At 59.5% G+C, this 20099-nt stretch overlaps 7 protein-coding genes across 7 annotated transcripts; 2 read left to right on the top strand and 5 right to left on the bottom strand.

Moving 5' to 3' along the window:
* Positions 1-735: 735 nt before the first annotated feature.
* SPRG_09473 (hypothetical protein) lies at positions 736-1805 on the top strand (the record flags this gene model as incomplete). The annotated part of the gene is made up of 2 exons (XM_012348671.1): positions 736-1673; positions 1754-1805. The coding sequence occupies 2 exons, from the start codon at positions 736-738 to the stop codon at positions 1803-1805; spliced, it is 990 nt and encodes a 329-aa protein (XP_012204061.1).
* Positions 1806-1861: 56 nt separating this feature from the next.
* Positions 1862-4326, bottom strand: SPRG_09474 (hypothetical protein; the record flags this gene model as incomplete). Its single annotated transcript, XM_012348672.1, has 2 exons — positions 1862-3286; positions 3325-4326. The coding sequence occupies 2 exons, from the start codon at positions 4324-4326 to the stop codon at positions 1862-1864; spliced, it is 2427 nt and encodes an 808-aa protein (XP_012204062.1).
* Positions 4327-4550: 224 nt separating this feature from the next.
* Positions 4551-8586, bottom strand: SPRG_09475 (hypothetical protein; the record flags this gene model as incomplete). The annotated part of the gene is made up of 9 exons (XM_012348673.1): positions 4551-5375; positions 5415-6557; positions 6600-7289; positions 7337-7470; positions 7513-7607; positions 7655-7672; positions 7718-7796; positions 7845-8373; positions 8422-8586. 9 exons carry the CDS (start codon positions 8584-8586, stop codon positions 4551-4553), a joined length of 3678 nt encoding a protein of 1225 aa, XP_012204063.1.
* Positions 8587-9032: 446 nt separating this feature from the next.
* On the top strand, positions 9033-11663 carry SPRG_09476 (hypothetical protein). Its single transcript, XM_012348674.1, has 5 exons — positions 9033-9249; positions 9300-9411; positions 9438-9944; positions 10013-10528; positions 10561-11663. Exons 1-5 carry the CDS (start codon positions 9107-9109, stop codon positions 11596-11598), a joined length of 2316 nt encoding a protein of 771 aa, XP_012204064.1. The 5' UTR covers positions 9033-9106; the 3' UTR covers positions 11599-11663.
* SPRG_09477 (hypothetical protein) lies at positions 11635-15028 on the bottom strand (the record flags this gene model as incomplete). Its single annotated transcript, XM_012348675.1, has 5 exons — positions 11635-13135; positions 13182-13272; positions 13315-13497; positions 13559-14027; positions 14094-15028. The coding sequence occupies 5 exons, from the start codon at positions 15026-15028 to the stop codon at positions 11853-11855; spliced, it is 2961 nt and encodes a 986-aa protein (XP_012204065.1). The 3' UTR covers positions 11635-11852.
* A 1122-nt stretch (positions 15029-16150) lies between these two features.
* Positions 16151-17128, bottom strand: SPRG_22242 (hypothetical protein; the record flags this gene model as incomplete). The annotated part of the gene is made up of 2 exons (XM_012348738.1): positions 16151-16519; positions 16556-17128. The coding sequence occupies 2 exons, from the start codon at positions 17126-17128 to the stop codon at positions 16151-16153; spliced, it is 942 nt and encodes a 313-aa protein (XP_012204128.1).
* A 482-nt stretch (positions 17129-17610) lies between these two features.
* On the bottom strand, positions 17611-19114 carry SPRG_22243 (hypothetical protein; the record flags this gene model as incomplete). Its single annotated transcript, XM_012348739.1, has 2 exons — positions 17611-17650; positions 17691-19114. 2 exons carry the CDS (start codon positions 19112-19114, stop codon positions 17611-17613), a joined length of 1464 nt encoding a protein of 487 aa, XP_012204129.1.
* Between the last annotated feature and the right edge of the window lie 985 nt (positions 19115-20099).

Consider the following 20099-nt stretch of genomic DNA (forward strand, 5'->3'; position numbering starts at 1 on the left):
TGGCGCGGGAGAGCATTCTCCTGTTGGCCACTATCCAAAAGGCCGCTCGCAAGAAGACCTCGTCTGGCTGGCGCAAGAATGAGGCTTCTCTCGACGCCTTCCAGCCTTGTTAAAAAGATCAGAACCGTTGTCCAAATGCTACTGTAGCCAGGCGGTGACACAAAGCAATGCCTAGCGGTGGTGAATGCTCTGTTGGTTTGTCAAATCACTCCGCCGAAGGTAAAGTTGAAGTATGGGGCACTACTGTACGAGAACAAAACGTGAGGTGCGATACCAGAACCTGACGCGAACGCTGGTGAGAAGCCGCCACGATCGAATGCCGCCATTTTCTCAGCAAGAACTCGTCGCGATTCGTTTGCGCGACATGGCGGCCATTGCCATCGCACAATCAAGCCGCCCTCAGCTTGAAGCTGCGTGATTTTACTTGATTTTAGCCCCTGTCCCCCCATGGACTATTTTGATGTCCTCTACCGGCCCTACTTTTTTACAGTTCAATACTACGACCAAGTTTGGCATTTTGATGTACCCGAAACACATTTACACCGTACCGGTACCCCTAAACAGCTGGAACAAGTCACGACATGGCAAGTGGCACCGTATTGCTTTGAGTTTGAGCTGTCGCATACAAAAAGCAAGGTACCGATGGCGCCACCTTGAGATTGAGAAGCAAAAACAAGGAGATCCAAAAATTCCCGAAGGTTGAAGAAGAAAGCGAGTTCCATTTCGAGATTTGCCATGAGCTCTCTGCGCCCCGTGGACACTGCTGCCGAGGACGAGCCGCGGACCCCCGCCGCCCGTGGCGCCATGGAGGACTCTAGTAGCGAGCACGACAGTGCCGACGAATACGATATCCTGTACCCGGACCCGCGCGGCCGAGACATCATGGACAACAGCGCTTTCTTGGCCGACTGGATCCCGGACGTGCCCAAGGACCCGACGTTGGCCTTCACGTCGAGCCTGCCCGTGCAGGTGACCGTTCAAGTTGCCTCGTCCTTGGTGCGTCGCGTGACGTACTGCCGATTCAACTGGAAGACCGAGACGCTGCGCTCGTTTCTCGAGGTACTAAGCTGGACCAGCGTCACCGGCGTCGCATACAGCTTACACCGCGACTGGCTCTGGGCCGCTCAGATTGGCTTCCTCTTTGGCCTCGTCATGTCGATCTGCGATGAAGTATGTATCACCGGGGCTCGTTTGCTCTTGCACCGGATCGTCGCACATCCCGACGCTCGTTTGCTCCTGCAGCGGGCGGGCTTTGATGTCGCCACGCACAAGCGGCCGTCTAGCGCTGGCAACGACGAAGCCGTCGCGATCAAGAACGTCGTCTTCGGCGCTATGGCGCTCGAGACTGTGCATCAATTGTACCTGAGTACTTCCGAGAACATCCAGTCGTTTGCTATCCTCACTGCTACGATGGGCGTGGCTTACGTTCTCATGGGCGAGGTTTTTTGCCTCTGGCTCCCAACTCGGCGACTTGGACTCACAGTCCAAGCACGCTGGACGCGTATCCCCAAGAACTGGCAGGTCCACTTTCAACGATCCCTTCTCGAAGTCACATGCTGGGTCGCATGCCTCTCGTACGTCTACTCGACAACGGCGAGTCTGTACAGCACTGTCGGTTGGAGCTCGCTTCTCGGCAGCGCCCTCTGCATCCTCGGCGGTCTCGACCCGCTCGAGTACGACGCAAACGCAGTGAAGACGACGAGCTTTCGTTGTACTGGTCGGCGTGGGGCGCGAGCAATGTGGTTGTGGACAGCGCCAACGCGATTGTCCGACTCCAAACGTCGTTGCAACAAGCGCATGCATAATCCCACGTTCTTGACATACCACGCTTTCCTTACCGTAACGTTATATCAATACTCTATTATGTGGTCTTCGTGACCTTCTTCTTCTTCTTGGGCGTTTGCACTTCGTGCATGAGCGGCTCGGCCGTCTTGGGCGTTACGGCGAGCCCGTCCTCGACGTCTAGCGCGCCGCGAAGGCCAGTGTGATAGACACTCGCGACGACACCAACGCAAGCCCCGAGGTACACGATGTAGTGGGCGCTGCGCGTGATGTTTGCAAGCCCGAGGCCGCCAAAGAGGACCAGCCAAAGAAGCGAGCTCACGCTGCGATGCGCGACGACTGTTTCGTGCATCATGTGCATGTACTCGCGGAAGTGGCGGCGCTCCTGGCGTGCGACCTCGCCACCACCGCACTCGGTGCACACGCGACGGCAAAAGTCGCAGTAGTCGACGCTGCTCGAGAAACGGACGCCGCAGTCGCACGCCACGACGCGGAACGTCGGGCCGACGACGACACTACCGATGCGCACCGTCTCGGACGTCGTCGCTTGAATAAAGACGGCGCCGACGCCGCCGTCTTCGACAAAGCAACTGCTGCAAGCGTCGGGCGTCGATGTCGTCGGCGTCTCGAGCGTCGCTCCGTGCATGCGGCCAAACATCGCAGCGGGGGGCAGTGGAAAGTAGTACTTGCGGGCGAGGAGCACGTGGCGTAAACACGGGCCCAGCAGCAGCATAAACCACACGACAGTGCTCAGAAAATTGAGCTCGATCGCGCGCGGGAACCGGACGACATCGACAAAGTATACCGCATCGCCGAGCCAGCAAGGGAACACGGCGGCGTAGACAGAAAATACCGTCGCTTGATACGCAGCGAGCCCGGGCGACCGGCTCGGCAGCAGCAGCAGCGAGATCCACGTCAGTACATGTGTACCAAGCGTGCTGAGGCAAGCAAGCGCTAGCTCCCGGGAGGCATCGAGTGGCAAGCCGTACACGCCGTGGGCGGTGCCGAAGACGATCATGATCACTGCCGTACCAAGAACGGACGGCGTAAAAAGCGTGCTGCAGCGCGCAGCCGAGTACGTGAACGGGCGGAGGACGCGGCCAAGCGAATGCGATAGGCAGAAGACGCATCCCACCACGTACAAGTAGACGTAGCTGTAGCACAGAACGCTTTCAATCGCGTCCACGTAGTAGAGACCGAGCATCGCGGCGACGAGACCCGCGCCAACGGCTGGCGATGGCAAGTCCATAGCCCTGGCATGCTCGAGAGGATAGCGCCAGTGCTGCGTCGGCGCGAGAAGCGCGGTAAAGGTCGCGGTGTCAGCGATTTGTAGCTGCCAGCGCTCGAGTTGCGTGGCCAAGATCGCGACCGAGATGCCAAAGAGCACTGGGAAGACGAGAATGTAGTGGGTTCGGCTCAAGTCTGAAAGTACGAGAGGTGTCCAGATCGGGTACAGATCGCGCTCAGACGTGGCAAACCCCGGCACGGTCAAGGACGGCGGCGACTCGTTGAGAAGCGATCGGTGCAAAAGCCGTATCGCACCTCGCGACGAGCGACAATACGGCGAGCCGTCGGGTCGATGAGGGCATTGAGAGCTGATGTGATCGTCTGCAGCAGCTCATGGCACCACAAAAGACACAGATGATCCATGGAAGTTTGCACGGACGGCATCGCGGACGTGAGGAGGGCGAGGCCATGCGTCGGCGGCAGAAGAGACTCGAGCGACGCCAGCGACGAGTGGATCACAAAGTCCTTGTGTCCGCCCGCGATCGAGACAACGACGACGTCTTCAAAGACCGGGTTGGTGCACGCCGACTCGTTGCAAGAATTCGCGAATGCGCGCCACGCGCTGTTCACCGAGGCGTACACGCCTGCCATCTTGCTGTCCAGCGGAAACGGCGGTTGCATGTGTGGCGTCGAGAGCGTCACCATGGTCAAGATCGAGTTCGGCATGTAGTTGGGTAGCGTCATCGCCGTGCGCACGGCAATGCCGCCCATTGAGTGCGCAAGAACGATCACAGACGTCGGGCGCAGCGTAGCATCGAGATGGGCATACTGTGCCAGGATCGCCTTGATGGCTTCGTTGATAAAGTAGCCTTGCTCGGCCATGAAGTGCCCCGTAAAGCCCGTTGCCTCTTCGTTAAAGTCCACGAGAAAAAAGTCGATACCAGCCTTGATGTCGCCGTGGCTGCGGTAGAGCTCATGAAAGTGCTGCCCGTACGACCGCGCCTGCTTGTAGCTGGCGAGGTGCCCGGGTACAAAGAGCAGTGGTACGCCGCTAAAGAGCTTTTGTCCAAGGCGAGCGTCATCAGCCACGTGCAGCATTGAGAAGGTGTACTTGGCGTGCGTGTGCTGCATGGCGGCGTCCGTGGCCGCTGGCATCGGCAGCGCCGTGAAGACGGGTGAAGAGTACGTCATGCCACACGAGTTCTGGAGACGCGACGTTGCATGGAGATCCGCGAAGAAGAGCGCGGAGAAGACGACGAAGACGGCGACTGCGACGCCCACTGAAGCCGGAGCGCCCCACGACCGCGCTGCTGCCATCCGAGGACGTTTTTCAACGACGGGCAGCGTAAGGATTACATGGTCGCTTTTGATTGGATAAAAATCTGTGCGCGTGGATGAAACATTTTAATTCACGCACACGGATTTTAAATTAAAATGCTGCTCGCTGCTCGCTGCCACCTGCAAACCGGAACACGAGGCGACGTGCACGTGGCACAACATCAGCGCGCATATTGCCTGGCAAACTTGACAACGTGATTGCATTAAGACGGGTCGTCGGTTTCGACGCGCGCGTCGAGGACCTCAATGTCGTCGTCGTCGCCATCATCATCAGGGAAGAACTGGCCCATCCGATGGTACACGGCCCACTTGGCTTGCGCCCGCGGCTGTGTATATGCGCGACCAAGGGCTTTTTCCTGGTCTAGAGCCTTCTGAACCATTTCGGACGCAAACACAGCGCGCTTTCTCGCACGCGACGTTGCTTCGAGCCCGTTGGCCGTGACGATCTTCTCGCGCACGAGCGTCTGCAGCGCGGCGGCTTGGACATGCTCTTCGTATAGAAGCCTGCGCTCGTAGGCGTCGCGGCGGCGGCGACTTTTGTCCAAAGCCGCTGCCATGTCCACAGAGTACTTGGCCGCCACGTCGGCGCGGTGCGCTTCATCGGTCAACCGCGCCGCGACGCCGCGCTCGATGCGCTGCTCTTCAAGCCGCTCCTCTTGAACCGCTTCCTCCTTCCTGACATTCTCCGGGACGTCATCGACGAGGACAGGGTGCCCGAGGTACTTGAACTCGAAGAAAGCAGCTTTGACCGGCTTGGCGAACCGCAGCTGCCATGGCGCACCAACATCGTCTTGCACTGCACTGACAAACGCAGTGACTGAGAAGCCGTGATCCAGAATCGCCGCGCTATGCTCGTGCCAAATGCGGAGTACAGACGGATAGAAGACGGCGTGGTCCGCGACCCACTCGAGGGCCTCGGCCGGCGAGTACCCGTGTGCAAAGCTCGCGCTGTACGCGTCCTGTAGCCGCCACCGACTGCACCATTTCTCCGGCAGAGCCGACAGCGGGTTCTGTGCGACGTGCAGCACCTAATATAATATGACAAACTGCTACACTGCGCAAGGTACCTCGAGCGTCGGTAGCAGCGCACTCAGCTCGACGGGCAATGCGCGAAGTCGATTGTTGTGCACGTCGAGCGTCAGGAGACTCGTGAGCTGCGCCACCTCGGCGGGAAGGTACTGCAGCTCGTTGCCACCGAGAAAGAGACATTCGACGACGGGCAACGTGCAGAGCACCGCGTCGACATGGGCAAGCGCGTTATGCGAGAGATCCAGGTACTTGAGGGCCCCCCAGTCGGCGATCGTGTCTGGCAGCGGCGATCGCAGTCGATTGCGGCTCAGTACACACGACTCGAGGGCCATCCACATACCGACGCTCTCTGGGAGCGTCTCGAGGTCGTTCTCACTCACGTCAATGGTTAAAAGTGCGTGGCAGTACCCCACGTGCACGGGCAGCTCCCGAAGACCATTGCGGGCCAGGTTTAGGTGGCACAAGCTCCGGAGTGCGCCCAACTCGAGCGGGAGAGACGATAGCCGGTTGTTGCGGATGCGAAGTGTGTGCAGCTTGGCAAGGCACCCAATGGTTGTCGGCAGTGATATAATGTTGTTGTGACTCAAGTCGAGAACCTCGAGTTGACGCCACTGACCGAGCTCGTCAGGCAATAAGCGCAGTCGGTTGTGATCGGCATAGAACGCCACGAGCGACGTCCAGCCTCTCACAGCGTCGGGCAGCGATAAGAGGTTGTTGGAAGAGACGCGAAGCTCTTGCACGGACACGAGCCCGATGACTGATGCCGGAAGATGGTCGAGACCGTTCCACGATAAATTGAGCAGCACACATTGAGGGTGGGGTCCAAACTCATTGCTGATGTACCGCAGTCCACAGGAGGAGAGATCCACGTGACGTAGTTTTTGGAGCTGTGCAAACGACGAGGGGAGGCGCGAGATAGGGTTGCCGACAATGTCGAGCACTTGTAGTGCCGGGAGGTCGCCAAAATGCTGCGGGAGGAGCTCGATCGTATTGTCGGCGGCGTACAGCACGTGGAGTGCGATCAGGTCGCAGAGCGTTGGAAGGTTCAAGTGGGATAGTCGGTTGCCCGAAATGTCGAGAATTTCGAGCCGCGCAAGCTTTGAGATTGTGTCGGGCAGCGCTGTGAGTTTGTTGCTACGGACGTTTAGAATACGAAGCTCGGTCATTTCGCCGATAGTTTCCTAAGCTCATAGATTAGTTGCATGGATGCGGAGTGCGCGCACCGGAAGCGCCGTCAGTTGATTCTGAGACACGTCAAGTTTCTGGACAAGACCCAAGTGATAGACAAAGTTGGCTGGAAGGGTCGTGAGCGCATTACACGCGAGGTTCACGAGCACGAGGAGCGAGAGGTCCGTGAGGTTGGCCTTGCCGTGGTACACGTCGGCGGGCACCTCGGTAAGCTGGCGGTGCGACCACTCGATCGCGTCGTCGCCACGCTCCGCCCGGCGTTGACCTGCTTCGTCTCGGCGCCGCACGAGCGCCTGGGTTTTGACGGCCAATAGCGCTTGCTTTCGGCGCTCCGTCTCGTCCGCAACCACGCGCAGCAGCCGGCGTTCTTCCTGTGCCATTTTGGCCTTGGCGCTTCTGTCCCGTCTCCGCTGCAGCATCTCGTCGCGTTCGCGCACTGCCTCTTCTGTCTTCATGTGCAACTCTTCCTGGCGCTTGAGATGCAGCGCTGCGCGGCTCTGACCTTGCTTGGCCAATTGTCGTTTGCGCTCGACGTCGAGGACAATGCTTCGTGCTTCCCTGGCCATTTCGACTTCCTCTTTTGCCTGCGCGTTCAGAGCTGTGACGAGGCACTCTTGCAGCGCAATTTTCCGCTTCTTGAGTTGCCAGCGCGGTAAGTGGGGTGGCAGCGGAATTTGCCGCTTCACTAGCTCTGCCTCGACCGAAATGAGCTCCGTCCACACCGCCTACGTTACCGCTGCAGACCATCGTCAAGGCCGGGAGCACAAGGTACTTGAAAATCTGGAAACGCTATGAGCCGCGCTTGCATTGGAAAATGCGCGTAGAGCTTGGTTTTCGGCGGGGCGACACCGAGGGACCTGATCGCTTGTTCGTACTCAAGAAAGTTGAGCAGCCCGTCGCGGTCCTCTAGTCCATCAAGTCGGTTTTTGGCGCATACATCGCAAGAACCATCAAAGAGTGCGAAGGCATCTGCAGGCGTCAAGTGCGGCGTTGCTTTGCGCGCACGAAGGTAGTTGGTCATGTACAGCGCAGCGACAAACTCCCTAATTGAGTAGCAACGCGTTGTTCCGCGAGGCCGACATTCTCGTACTGCTCGTCAATAAAGCCGCTATCGCCACGTTGATGTCGTGAACCGAAAGCAAATCCTTTCTACCTCTTGCCTTCGTCACACAACGCAAAGAACCGGCGGGCCTGTGGCTCGAGCAGCTGGATCTTACAAACGAAAGCATCGCCTTGAACTCTACTCGCCTTGTTCGCCGTTGTCACGCTGCAGGGCGTACCGCTAAAGTCGATAGCACCGGACCGGTCACGGTCGAACATGTGAAAAAGCTCCCGGGCGTTTGACGCTAGCGCATCGATTGTCCAGTCGTCGTTGGCAAAGTTGGCGCTGATCGGCGTCGATACAATGATACTAGCGATGGCGTCGGCTTTGGCCTGAAGCTGCGCCGCGCTCTCGGCAGTTATGTGCGCGTACGGCACAAGGTTAGCGAAAAGGTGGATGTCGGGTGCTACGCTCGGCGGCTTGGCCGTCGCCGGCTTGCAGATGACGATCGCCTTGTATCGGCGCGGGTCAAATACGCGCATCCGCTGTTCAAACGTGCGCGGGACGTGAGCGCCCTTGAGTTGACCGTCAGGACCTTCGTCCAAGAGCAAGCGTTCGCTGGAGCCTTCGAAGCTCGTGATGAACGCTTTTGTAAACTTGGTCACATGCGTCGTGCAGAGGAGGACGTAGAGGTTTTGACGACGTCGGTTGTGCACGACGACGTCGACGAACCGCAACGAGAACTCGCCATTCGCCGCTTGGATCACCTACAAGGTATGTATTGGCCACTGGGTCAAGGCAGAACTTTGCATTACCTGCAGCTGGCCGTGCCCCGGCGACTCTGCTTCGTCGGTTGCTGGCGAAGCCTTCTTGGGCGAGTTCTGCTGCTTAAGACGCCGCTTCGTCTTGGCGACAACGAGAATGCGAGGTGCGGCCTCGAGCGCCGCCTCGAGCACGATCTTCCTCCCATCGTCGCCCATGGATGCCTGCGTCGGTTACGCAGCAACGTTACAGCGGGCACAAGTGACAAGTGGGTGTCCCTCCATGGACGCAGCGCGTGGCGAATCTACGTCAGTTCCTCCATTGATCCAGCTCTGCATCAAAGGTCCAGCGCACGGCTGGCTGCCACGTCGGTTGCCAACGAAATAGTTGGCGCCAAGCTCTGGCGCGATGGGTACTGTACTGCAACAGCTACTGCAACGATCGACGCGTCGTCTGGTCGGACATCTCAGTGAGACAAGGGTCCCTTGTATGTGCCAAGCCGGCATTCACAACGCTACCTATCATTGAGTCCGGCACGCAGCCCGCTCTTCCTTGCCCGCGCCGAGCTTTTGCTTGACGCTGATTGGCGTGTGACGATCCGGCCAATCAGAGACGCGAGATACAAAAATACAAGTGCAACCTTGGCCGTTGCACACGTTTGAAAGATCCGCCCGTCGCCATCTTCGAACGCCGACCAGGCGCAGCCGCAGTGTATTCTGCGATTGTTTCCGACGGTCGATGCAGACGCTTCTGTCGCTTCGGTCCATGACCTCGTCCAACGAGAGCGACGAAGACCCGGTGTTGGCAGCTGCATGCGACGGCGACGAGATCCTCCTCGACCCCAACCGGTTTGTCCAGCGCAGCCAGTGGGTGCCGCACAGGTAGTGCAGTGAGAGCGCACGTGGACTTCGCCTCATCAAAGAGAACGTAGTGCGCGCAAGCAGTGCCTCGTGTGCGCGCGCGACTTTACGCTCTGGCGCAAGAAGCACACGTGCCGCATGTGCGGCGACGTCGTTTGCAGCCGCTGCTCCATGCACAAGCGAGTCGATCTCCCGCTGATCGAAAACAGTTTCGCGTTTGCACATGCTGCTTCTTTGCCTACCGCCAAGGCCTCAAGCCTGTGGTGTCATCGACACTGCGCTGGCGCAATGACGACATCCGCGCCGAACTGCTCGCGATGAACACGACGACAGTGACGAAGCTCGCGCCGGATGCCACAGTCTTGTACGAGCCGGCACCGGTTCTCCTGTACGATTCCGCGCTAGACGACGAGTGTACGATGTCACGACCGGCAAGCAACGAATGTGACGACAGTTCGGACGCCTCCATGTCCCTCGACGATATTTTAGACGAGGAAGACGCGGCCATGAACGCTCGGGAGCTCGAGCTTGAAGCTCAGGTACAAGCAAGTCGCCTCCGCGTCGAAGAGCTCGAGTCCAAGATCGCGTTGCAGGCGTCCAAGCAAGACTTGACGTTGCAGCAACAGCATGAGCTCCAAGAAGCCCGCAAGCTCATCACTGAGCTCACGCGGCAGCTCAAGGCGCAAGAAGACCAAGTCCAGCTGCGCATGACGTTCGTGAAAGCTTGTGTGTGGAGCCAAGCGCGCAGCGGTCGCGGCGAATGAGTGGTCCAACGCCGCAGCAGCGGCTCAAAGAAGATCTCCAGCTCTCGACCGACACGGTGAAATTGCGTCGGCGGCTCCAGAAGATGGAGCGGCAGCTCAAGCAAGCCGGCATCAATGTGGCCGAGGACATCCCGTACGACGAAGCCAAAGAAAAGGTCACCGAGATCTCCGCGCGCCTGCAGGAGATTGGGTCGTCCGAGGTCGTTTGCGACGACAAGCAACTGCAAGCAGCGCTTCGTAAAGAGTACTTTCGACTTGAGCAGGACATGGAGCGCTACAACACTGCGCTCATGATGACGGACGAGTACATGGAAGCCGAGCGCCAGAAGGAGCTGCAGTGGGAGCTGCAGCACTGCGCCACAAACGAAGCCGCGCTGCGGCAGCTTCGATGCTGCATGCCGGTCAACCTCTCGGTGCTCACGGAGAAGGATTTGTCGGTTTGCATCGGTTCTGACTTGGCCAAGAAGCTCAAGCGCACCAACGTTCTCCAGCTACTGCGCGTGGACCCCAAGACGATCACGCGCATGCACCCCAGCGTCATTGAAGCCTATCGTCTTACGGGGCTTAGCGTTCTCGAGCGGCGAGCACTTCACGTTGTGCTCGCCGAGCCAGCCGCCGAATGGAAAAGCAAGCGACGTCCGACGAGCTCTCGGCGCGAAAGCTCGCCTGGTACAAGAAGCTCCACGACGCTCTCGTCCATGGCATCGGCCAACTCGAGCTGCACACGACTGAACCTCACGACTGCGGTCGGCGCCAGCAGTGCCCAGCGGCAGTCGAAGCGAAAGCGGTGGCCTTGTATACGCGGCCTACATCGGCTGTATCGTACCCTGCCGACGCTGTGTATTTCGTCCAGGACGTCGTCAAGAGCGATCCGGACGGTGCAGGCGAGAAGGCCCTTGCCGAAGTGCGCAGTCAAATTCTGCTCGACCGCCGGCAGAAAGAGCTGAAGGCCCACTACGGCAACTTGCGCCTTGTGACGCAGGCACTTGGTGTCATGGACGACTTGGACGCGGCGCTTAGTCGCTTCGCCACTGCCGAGGCGGCCCTCGTGCAGCGCGAAAGCCTTGAGCAATGGTCTCCGCTGCTTCTGGACGCCCGGGATGTCGTGCTTTGCATGGCCAAGCGCAGCGGCATGCACCTGAGCGGAAAGCGCGATCCTTCAAAAGACGATAGCGACCCGCGCGCGACCGTTGAAGTTCACCTGGCCATGGACGTTTTGCACTACCTCGATGCGATGCTTGAAGAGATGGAGTTTGCGCTGCTCGTTGAGCCGACGTCGGCAACGCGAACGCGAATTGTTGCGCAGCTCAAGGCCGTGCGTGACGTCAGCGGCGACCTCGGCGTCCGCAATCGGACAATTGCTCCGACGTACAATGAGCAGACCACTCGCTTGAGCTGGAAGCATCTGCAGGTGTCGGAACCGGTTGTCGTAACGGCGCCAGCTCTCGCAGTACCAACGACTGCAACTCGGCCCGCAATGAGCTTTCTCGAAGAAATCAAGGCCAAGAAGGTATCTGCAACCAAGGCGCCGGTTGACATGCTCGCTGCTATCAAGGCCCGGCGACACAGCAAGCCGAAGCTACTTGACGTGCCTAACTCGGCCTAAACTACGACCACATCCAGGCCCCGGCTGATGCAGAGCGTCAGAACCAGAATGTTAGATTAATGTTTTCGTGTTTTAGTACAAGAGCTGTTGCTAAACCATCCAGTCCCGGGCGTGGCATTGAAATGTGAGGTGTGTGGGTGTGCGGGCGAGGAGCTGCTGCATAGCGACGAAGACACCGATCTCGTCGACGGGCACACCGTTAATGGCCACAAGGCGGTCCCCGGCGCGGACGTTGCGCAGCTTTGTGGTCTTGCTCACGACAAGCACGGTAGCCTTCTGGACGTAGTAGTGCTTGAATTGCAAGCCCCAGACATCGTCACCGTCCCACTCAATCGTAATCTCAGAGGGACCTTCCTGACGGAGCAAGAGCTTGTGTTTTCGATGCAGGCTGCCAGATCGTACCGGGAAACCTGCGGTTGCGCAGACTTCGCGCAGCCGTCTCCAGCAATGTGCTCGAGGCGCTGAAACAGCAGCGAAACAGGCTTCTGAGCTGCCTGTAGAAAGTCGATACACGCCGGCAGCGTGAAGCGCTTCATCGGCACCTCAGCGATCGAGACAAGTACGTCGCCGACAGATATGCAGCTGACCGCAGCTGCAATGCCCTCGCCCGTGCAGAAGAGCACGGCAAGCTGGTTCGCGCTGTTCTTGTGCAAAGCGATGCCAAGCGGCTCGCCGTACCACTGGACGAGCGTAAACACGTGCGCGCCGTCGCGGTGGTCCATCGAGAGCGGAATGAATTCGCTCTTGCACGCACTCGCGTCGTCGTCGACATCGTACGACTGCGACGACATGAGCATCGGCACAACGCTTTCGCCCGTCTTGACGTGTGTCGCTCGGCACGTCGACAAGGGCGGCAAACTCGACCGGTTACTCGAAATCATGGCGTACTGCTGCGGGTCGTAGTCGAAGAGACTGTCGCGGGCCCCGTCGTCATCATCATTGTAGTCATCGCGGAGACCATCGCTCCAGTACGGTTCCGGTACGGCGTCGATGCCATGGAACTTGGTGCGAGTCATGGGCGGCGCCGTATCAATAAAGTCGGCCGCCGTTGGCTGAGGTACCTCGGGGCCGCTGCGAAACTTGCTCGGGAGAGTTGTTGCATTGCTCGGGATGCTCACACTGGTTGCAACTGGCGGCGTCGGTGGCGGTGGTGTCATAGCGTATTCGACCGATGTCGCGGCCATCGGGACGTCTGTTAGGCGCAGCGACGCAGCGTTGGAGGTGAAGCTGTCGTCGTTGTTGGAGTGGACCTCGCGGATCTGGCGCCGAAACGAGAGGATCGCAGGTTTCACAATGTTCTTGAGCAGGGCCATCGTCGCCTCAAAGCCAATGTCGATCGTCGAGTGCTCGTTGATCCCGATGAGCTCGTCGCCGTGCTGGATCTGGCGCAGGTCCGGGTTGCATTTAGCGTCCGCAGCCTCTGTCTTGCCCTTGACGATGCTTTTGTTGCGGTGGTTCTTGATAAGCAAGCCAAGGCTCTTGTCGTTCCACTTGGCCATGTACGTAATGTACGCCATGTTGGAGCGCGCCGAGTCGGCTATGCAGGGTCGTGAGCGCATATTCGTACACTAGGGTCTACGGACTGGAGGTCGTTGATGCGATCGAAATCGACGTGCGAAGTAAAAGAGCGTTCTCCAGCGCGGGGTGGCGCTTCTCGGACTCGTTCGGCTCGACCTACGAGCAGTCGTTCCAAATCGCTCCAAGCATGAGTCGTACCTGGGCCTTGACGTCGATCGCTGGAGCTGGTGCAAGGTCGTCCAGCGACGCTCGGCGCTTGCCGTAGTCGAAAAGGTTGGACAGCCGCGTCATGGGCTCCGACGGTCGGGACTTGGGGATGGAGCACGAGTGCTGCGAGGTGGATACAAACTTGCTGCACCGACCTTTACGCGCCACATGTCGCTAAGAGACTTTCTTCGCGGACACGGATGTGTTATTAACGTCAATATTATTGAAAAGATACACTGGCGTCCGAAGCCGCTGAAGCGCGAAGGAACTCGAGACGGATCGGCTTGGGCAGAGTTTGGAGAAAGTGGATCGACTGCTGGTATCCGATGCGCGCGGTCTCAAAGCCATTGATGGCCACGAGCTCGTCACCGACCGCAAATTTCGACGCCAAGTCGGCGGGCGGCGTCCCCACCTGTGTCACAAGCAGTCGAGCGTCCACGTGCTTCAACGTCAGGCCGAGAGTGCCTTGGCGCCAGCGCACTTTGTAGTAGCCTGTTACCGCTGGTGCAGGGTCCTTTGGTGTCTTGGTCTTCGGCTTTTTAGCAGCAGGTGCTGAGGTGTGACCGCCACCCGTGAAGCCCGAGATGACGAAGTCGACGAAGTTACCAAACCCGAGTGGCTGTGCGGCCGCCACGGGCGCGATGACCGTTGGCGCAGGCGGAAGTGGCGTGAGAGCTGACGCTGCGGCAGGAGGTGAAACGACGCTTGCCGCAGGTGTGGACCCAGCGATCATGTGCGGTATGAGGATTGGACGACCCTCCGGAGTGTACCCGGCGACATGGTAGTGCACCGGCAGGTACAGTGGTTGGGTTGACGGGGCTCCTTTCTCTGCGGAAGCTGACCGAGTCGGCTGTTGAGCAACGACGGCAGTGGTTGAGGAGGATAGCGGCGTCGGTGGATTGGGTGTCGATGACGGTGGACGTTCAATTGAGGTCGAGTCTTGTGGAGACTTGGCGCTCGGTCGGATGTTGAAGAGGTTTTGCCATCGCGCGGGCGGTGCTTTTGGCCGTGGGCTGCCCGCTAGCGACGTTGTTGTCATGGTCGCCACGTCCGTGCTTTCGGTCATTACGAAGCTGCTAAGCTGGTCTTCAAGGCTGGTCATCGTCGCCACTTCGAGTGTGGCTTCGCTCGAGGTAAGCGAAGCTTCGAGGGCCGTCTCTGTCGAGCAGTGGGGGCAGCGACAGTAGGCCAGCGACGAAAGGCTCGAGTCGCCAGACGCAATCGACATAATGGACGAGGTGACATCGCGGTCGTGGGCGTCCGCCAAGAGCGATACGAGTGTCTGGTACACTTCATCGGACGCCAGCAACGAGGATTCGGAGTCGTCGACGCCCTGTGTAGAGCTGCGGGCGAATGTGAGCGATGCTGGTCTCGGCACGGAGCGCAAGAGCTGCATGACGCTGGCGTAGTCGCGCTGGAGCACCGAGTGACCGTTGACCGCCAGAAGAACGTCGCCTGCGTTGACTTCAACGCATGTCGACGCCTTCACAACTGTTCGTCCGTTTTCGCTGACGAGCGTTAGTCCAAGCGGCCCCGCTCCCCACGGGACCTCGACTTGCATCATCTGTGCAAGCTCATGCTGCAACAAGAGCCGCTCCGAGCTCAGCGAGACATCTTGAATCGACTGCCGTCGAAAGACGCTCTTGCGCTGCAGTTTCTGCAACGCCGCGGGGCTCGGCGGTGCGTCGGCGACTCGCAGCTCCATGGCAGTGCGCTGACTGGTTTCGATCTCGGTCACGCGTAGAGGTTTGGACGCACCAGATGGTGATCACATGGTGCAAAACCGGTTGCATAGCGATCTTCGAAGCTCACGCGCTGCTAGGAAAACGCTAGCTAGGCGGAGTTGAAGACACGCATAAGATCAAGCGAATTTGAAAGGTGACATCATAGTATGATGGTACCTTATGATGATCATACCTGCGTATTGCTTTGCCATCAGTGACTACATTGTGAAGCGCTCGCAGCTACTGCCGGTGAGGTGTCGGTGCATGAAAAGCGCGTGAGTGAACCGCTGGAGAGCACGCATGCTGCGACTGGCACAAGCGACCAAAGCGAGTGTGCTCGAAGTCGATGACATGTGCACGGATGCAACGGCTGAGAGAGCAAACCCATCTTTCGTGCCGCAAGCCCCAACTCTCTCCACCGGCGCCTTGCACCAGCACGTAAGAACAGCGGCGATGGGGGCTGTGACCTTCACGACAACTGCGACGGCTAGTGCAAGGACAACGTCGAGACCTCAGTACCTCCTGCAAGGCGGAAGGCGCTTGCAATGAGTGACGGCAAGTGCTCAGGTACCACAAGCTCTTGCCCCGCGACCCGTCACTCGTCCACCACAAGACGTGAACGAGCCTCAGTGCAAATCGACAGCCCAGAACTACGCTTATAGCAACAGCAGTGCAGGCACACGTGCACAAACACAACAAACAAGCCAGTGCAGACACACGTACGCAAACAAAACAGTACTGAGCAAGCCACACTCTGCCACCAGCATTGTCACGTACTAGCAAGGCTTTGTCATAGCCATTTCCGTTGCTCTATGACATGTAGTGTACAAGTACGCTCTTAGCTCTACGGCATGTGAAGCTTGGCTATCAACAGCAGGCTATTGGTTGACGCCTCGGAGCTGCTGGTCAAACACACGTTGCAGCGTCAATGAGGTTGTGTGTACACTGTCTGCAATGACAGATGCACCGCTTTGGACAAGACCGGCTGCAAGGTGAGATCCGAGTGTAGTACGTCGACACAAAGAGGCGCTTGGATTACGATGAGTTCATAATAAATACAGTACGTAGTACGAACTCGGCGCCTTGGAAAGGTCAAGCCCTGCCTAGGCCGCGGCATTGGCGTCGGCGAGCGCCTGACGACGGAAAACGAGGAACGTCGGCTTGCGCACCGATTGCATCACCTGCGACGCGGCCGCGAGCGAGAGGTTCCGGACACGGACGTCGGCGACCGAGATGAGCACGTCGCCGCGCCGAATCAAGTCCGACTGCGCCGAGAGCCCGTCGCCAGTAAAGTCTTTGACGAAGTTTTCATCCTGCGCGTTCTTGCGCACCACGATGCCGAGAGGACCGCCTTCCCAGACGACAGAAAAGATGGCACCGGCCTTGGACTCGGACGAACTCGGGCTACTGTGGGCGTCGTCCACCGATGTCGAGATGCCGCGCGCCGACGTCGGGACCATGTCCATCGACACCTGCGACCGCCGGTCGATGGGTGCCCGCAAGAAAACCAGCGACACGGGCGTCGGCGTCTCCTTCAGAACGCGCGACGTCTCCTCGAGCGTGGCTTGACGCACAGTGACGTTGCCAACAGCGACGAGCACGTCGCCCACATTGATGATGTCCGACTCGCCCGCGAGGCCACCGCCGGTGAGCGCCATGACGCACACCTCGTCATGGCGGTTGAGCTTGATCGCAATGCCAAGCGGACCGCCCGTCCAGATAATCGAGTAGAGCGTGCTCATGGCGTCGTCCTGATTGGCCAGGATCATCGGGTTGGCGTCGGAGGCACGGTCCGTCATTGCTGACACGTCGGACGCGCGATCGGTAAAACTCGGCGCCATTTCGCGCGTCGTGTCGTCCAAGTCGTCGGCGAGACACACGACCGCCGGCACCTCGTCCGTAGTGGCCGTCGGCGTCAGTACCGTCGAGTGCATCGGCGAGTGCACTGACGAGAGCGGCGACTGGAGCGGCGTCATAACCTCCGGGGACTGCATGGGTGTGAAGACGGGCGCGGGCGACATGATGGGCGACGGAAGCGCTTGGGGCGACATGACGGGCGACGGAAGCGCCTGGGGCGTCATAATGACCGAAAGCGGCGCATAGGCGCCACTGAGCGCCGGCGATGCCAAGGGCGAGTCAATCGCAACGCAAACGGAGGGCGGCTGGATGCTGACGCGAGGCGCCAGCAACGGGCTCTCGGGCACAAGAAGAGCAGGAGGTACGGGGTCACGGACCACCGGTCGTCGAAGGACCTCAATGCTCTTGGCAGCTGTCGCACGCGTCTCAATCTCTTCCGTGGGCGACGGCACTGTGACTGCGACGACGGTGGGCAGCTCTTCCCGTGCGGCTACGGGAGATTCGAATGCGCCAGACACGACGTCTACAACGACGGGTGTTTGGACAGCTGCGACCGACGTATCCGGAGTCGGAGCCTTGTCGACGCTGCTATGTTGCGTCGGCACCGGAGTCGGGCGGCGCTCAAAGACGAGGGCGGCGGGTTTCTGGATGCACTTCAGAAAATCCACGGTGCCTGCGAGGCCGAGAGGCTTGGTCGGGACACCCGTCACTGAGACGAGGACGTCACCGACGACAATCGCACCCGACTCTTCCGAGAGGCCCTTGCCCGTCACCTGCGCGACATACACGTCGTCCGTGTCGTTGAGCTTCAGAACAATTCCGAGAGACCCCGTCTTCCAGAGGAGCGAGTAAATCACGGGTTCGGTGGACGACGGTTCGTCATCGATGACGACTCCAGCATCGTCGTCGTCGTCATCTAGCGCGCCCTTGCAGAAACGGAGCGTGATCGGTTTTGGACCCTTCATTGCCTGGAGGGACGCCGCGTACCCAACGTCCGCAACGAGGACGCCGTTGACCGCGATGAGCTCGTCGCGCGCTTGAATTTGCGCCAAGTTGGGGTCCGTCGCAGTGCCGGTGGTCTCGCGAACCACGGCGCGGACGTCATCCTCCAAATGAATCACGACACCGAGCTTGCCCCGCGTCCAGACGACCTGGTACTCGGCGTCGAGGACCGGCGTCTCCTCTGAAATCGACGACTGTGTCTGCAGAAGCACGGACGGCTGCAAAAACGTTTCTCCGAGCGTACCGGGAAGCACGACAGTAGTGCCCGTCGAGCGTTCAAAATCTGGCAGCGCCATCATAGCAATGGACTGCTGGTCGCTGGCATCGTCGCCAAACGAGTCCTTCGGGGATGGCAGCGGCGACGGAACGGGAGCTCGCGTCGGTGCTGTGAGGACCGGTGCAACGACGTCCGGTTCGACCTTGGCTGTCGACGGCTGGCGCGCCCTGCGGTGCTCAAAGTCGAGAACGGCGGGTTTCTGGATACACTGAAGAAAGTCCACGGTGCCCGCGAGACCAAGCGGCGCAGTTGGCACCCCCGTGACAGCCACGAGGATGTCACCGACGGCAATCTTGCCCGATGACGCCGAGAGACCCTTGTTGGTGAGTTGCTGCACAAAAATTTCGTCGTTCTTGTTCTTCTTGAGCACGATACCCAGCGGGCCCGTCTTCCATACGAGCTGGTACGGCTCGGCGGGCCCGTCAGCCTCGACCATCGTGTCGATGAGCGTCCCCGAGGCCATCGCCCGGCGGAAGCGGAGGTGGATCGGCTTCTTCCCGCGCATGCGGACGAGCGCTTCGTTGTAGCCAATCGATGCCACGGATGCATCGTTGACGTAGAGGAGCTCGTCGCGCGGTTCGATTTGGCCCGTGCTTGGGTCGGCGCTCGGCGTCGTGCGCTCCTTGACGACAGCGCGGCCGCCTTCTTCGAGGTGGACCACGACCCCGAGTTTGCCTTGCGACCACGTGACGTTGTATTCGTTTGCTAGCAGTGGCGGCAGTGCAAACGCCGTCGGAATTGCCATCGCCTTGGAGCCACGCCGGGGCCGCTCCGGCTCGGGCTCAGCCGCCTCAGGCTCTGGGACGACGACTGGCACCGATCGCGCCGGTTCTGCGCGGAGAGGAGGCTCCGGTTTCGACGACGATCGAAAAGTAAGCGTGAGCGGCAAGTCCCGCTCGCTGAGCCGCGACTTTACTTGGTCCCAGCTCATGGACGTGCAGTCTTCCCAGTTGATGGCCACAAGCACATCATTGACGGCTGCCGACGACAGACCAGCCGTCGTCTCCACTGTGTTCGACTGGTCTTCAATGCGCTTGATGACAGCTTGCTGCTTCGAGTTACAACGCAGCGCGACGGCCAGTGCGTCACGGTGCCAAATGAGATCGTACTCGGCCTTCGCCGACGACGACCTGAGCACCGACCCCGATGTCGACGATGACGATTGCTGTCGCGTGGACGACGAGGACGCCTGCCGCGACGACGTGCGAGGTTGCGATGGCATGCGGGGCGCCTGTTCTGCAGACGCCTGGCGCGTCCACGAGTCCGACGACGAAGGATGTCGCCTCTGGCGCTCTTGTGACGGTTGGCGGTGCATTCGATTGTCTTGATGTGACGGCGCACGCTGCACGGGTGCTTGGTGGTGTTGCGGCACCTGCTGCTGCTGGTATTGCTGAGGGGCTGGTTGACTTGCCTGCGGGTAGTGCTGCGGCTGCTGCACATACTGCGTTTGCTGGTACTGAGCTGGCTGCTGCTGGTATTGCGGCGGTTGCTGCTGGTATTGCGGAGGCGACTGCTGGTATTGCTGCTGCTGGTACTGCAACGGGTCGACTTGGTACTGTGGTTGCTGCGGGTTGGCCTCCTGCCTGCCGGCGCGGCGCGGCTCGTGACGGCCTCGGTCCACGTCGAGGACGTTGCCGTACCCCGACGTCTTTTTCTTCAACGCTCGGTAGTTCTGCATCCCGCCCGACAAGAAATGCGCCGCGTTTGATATATTGCAGCCGTAATATTAATATTGAACGGTAAAGTGACCAACCCTGGGTCTGGCTGGTCCATACGCCAATCAGATCGTCGGATGCTATTTTTTCTGCATTTTTGCGCAATTTGGTCGGCGATTGTGCTACAAATCCCCACATATTCGACGCGCACGGCACCATTTTATTGCACCGCGAGGACGCCATGAAATATATATTTGGCGA

The sequence above is a fragment of the Saprolegnia parasitica genome (assembly GCF_000151545.1).
Source record: "Saprolegnia parasitica CBS 223.65 unplaced genomic scaffold supercont2.46, whole genome shotgun sequence".
NCBI classification, from domain to species: Eukaryota; Oomycota; class Saprolegniomycetes; order Saprolegniales; family Saprolegniaceae; genus Saprolegnia; species Saprolegnia parasitica.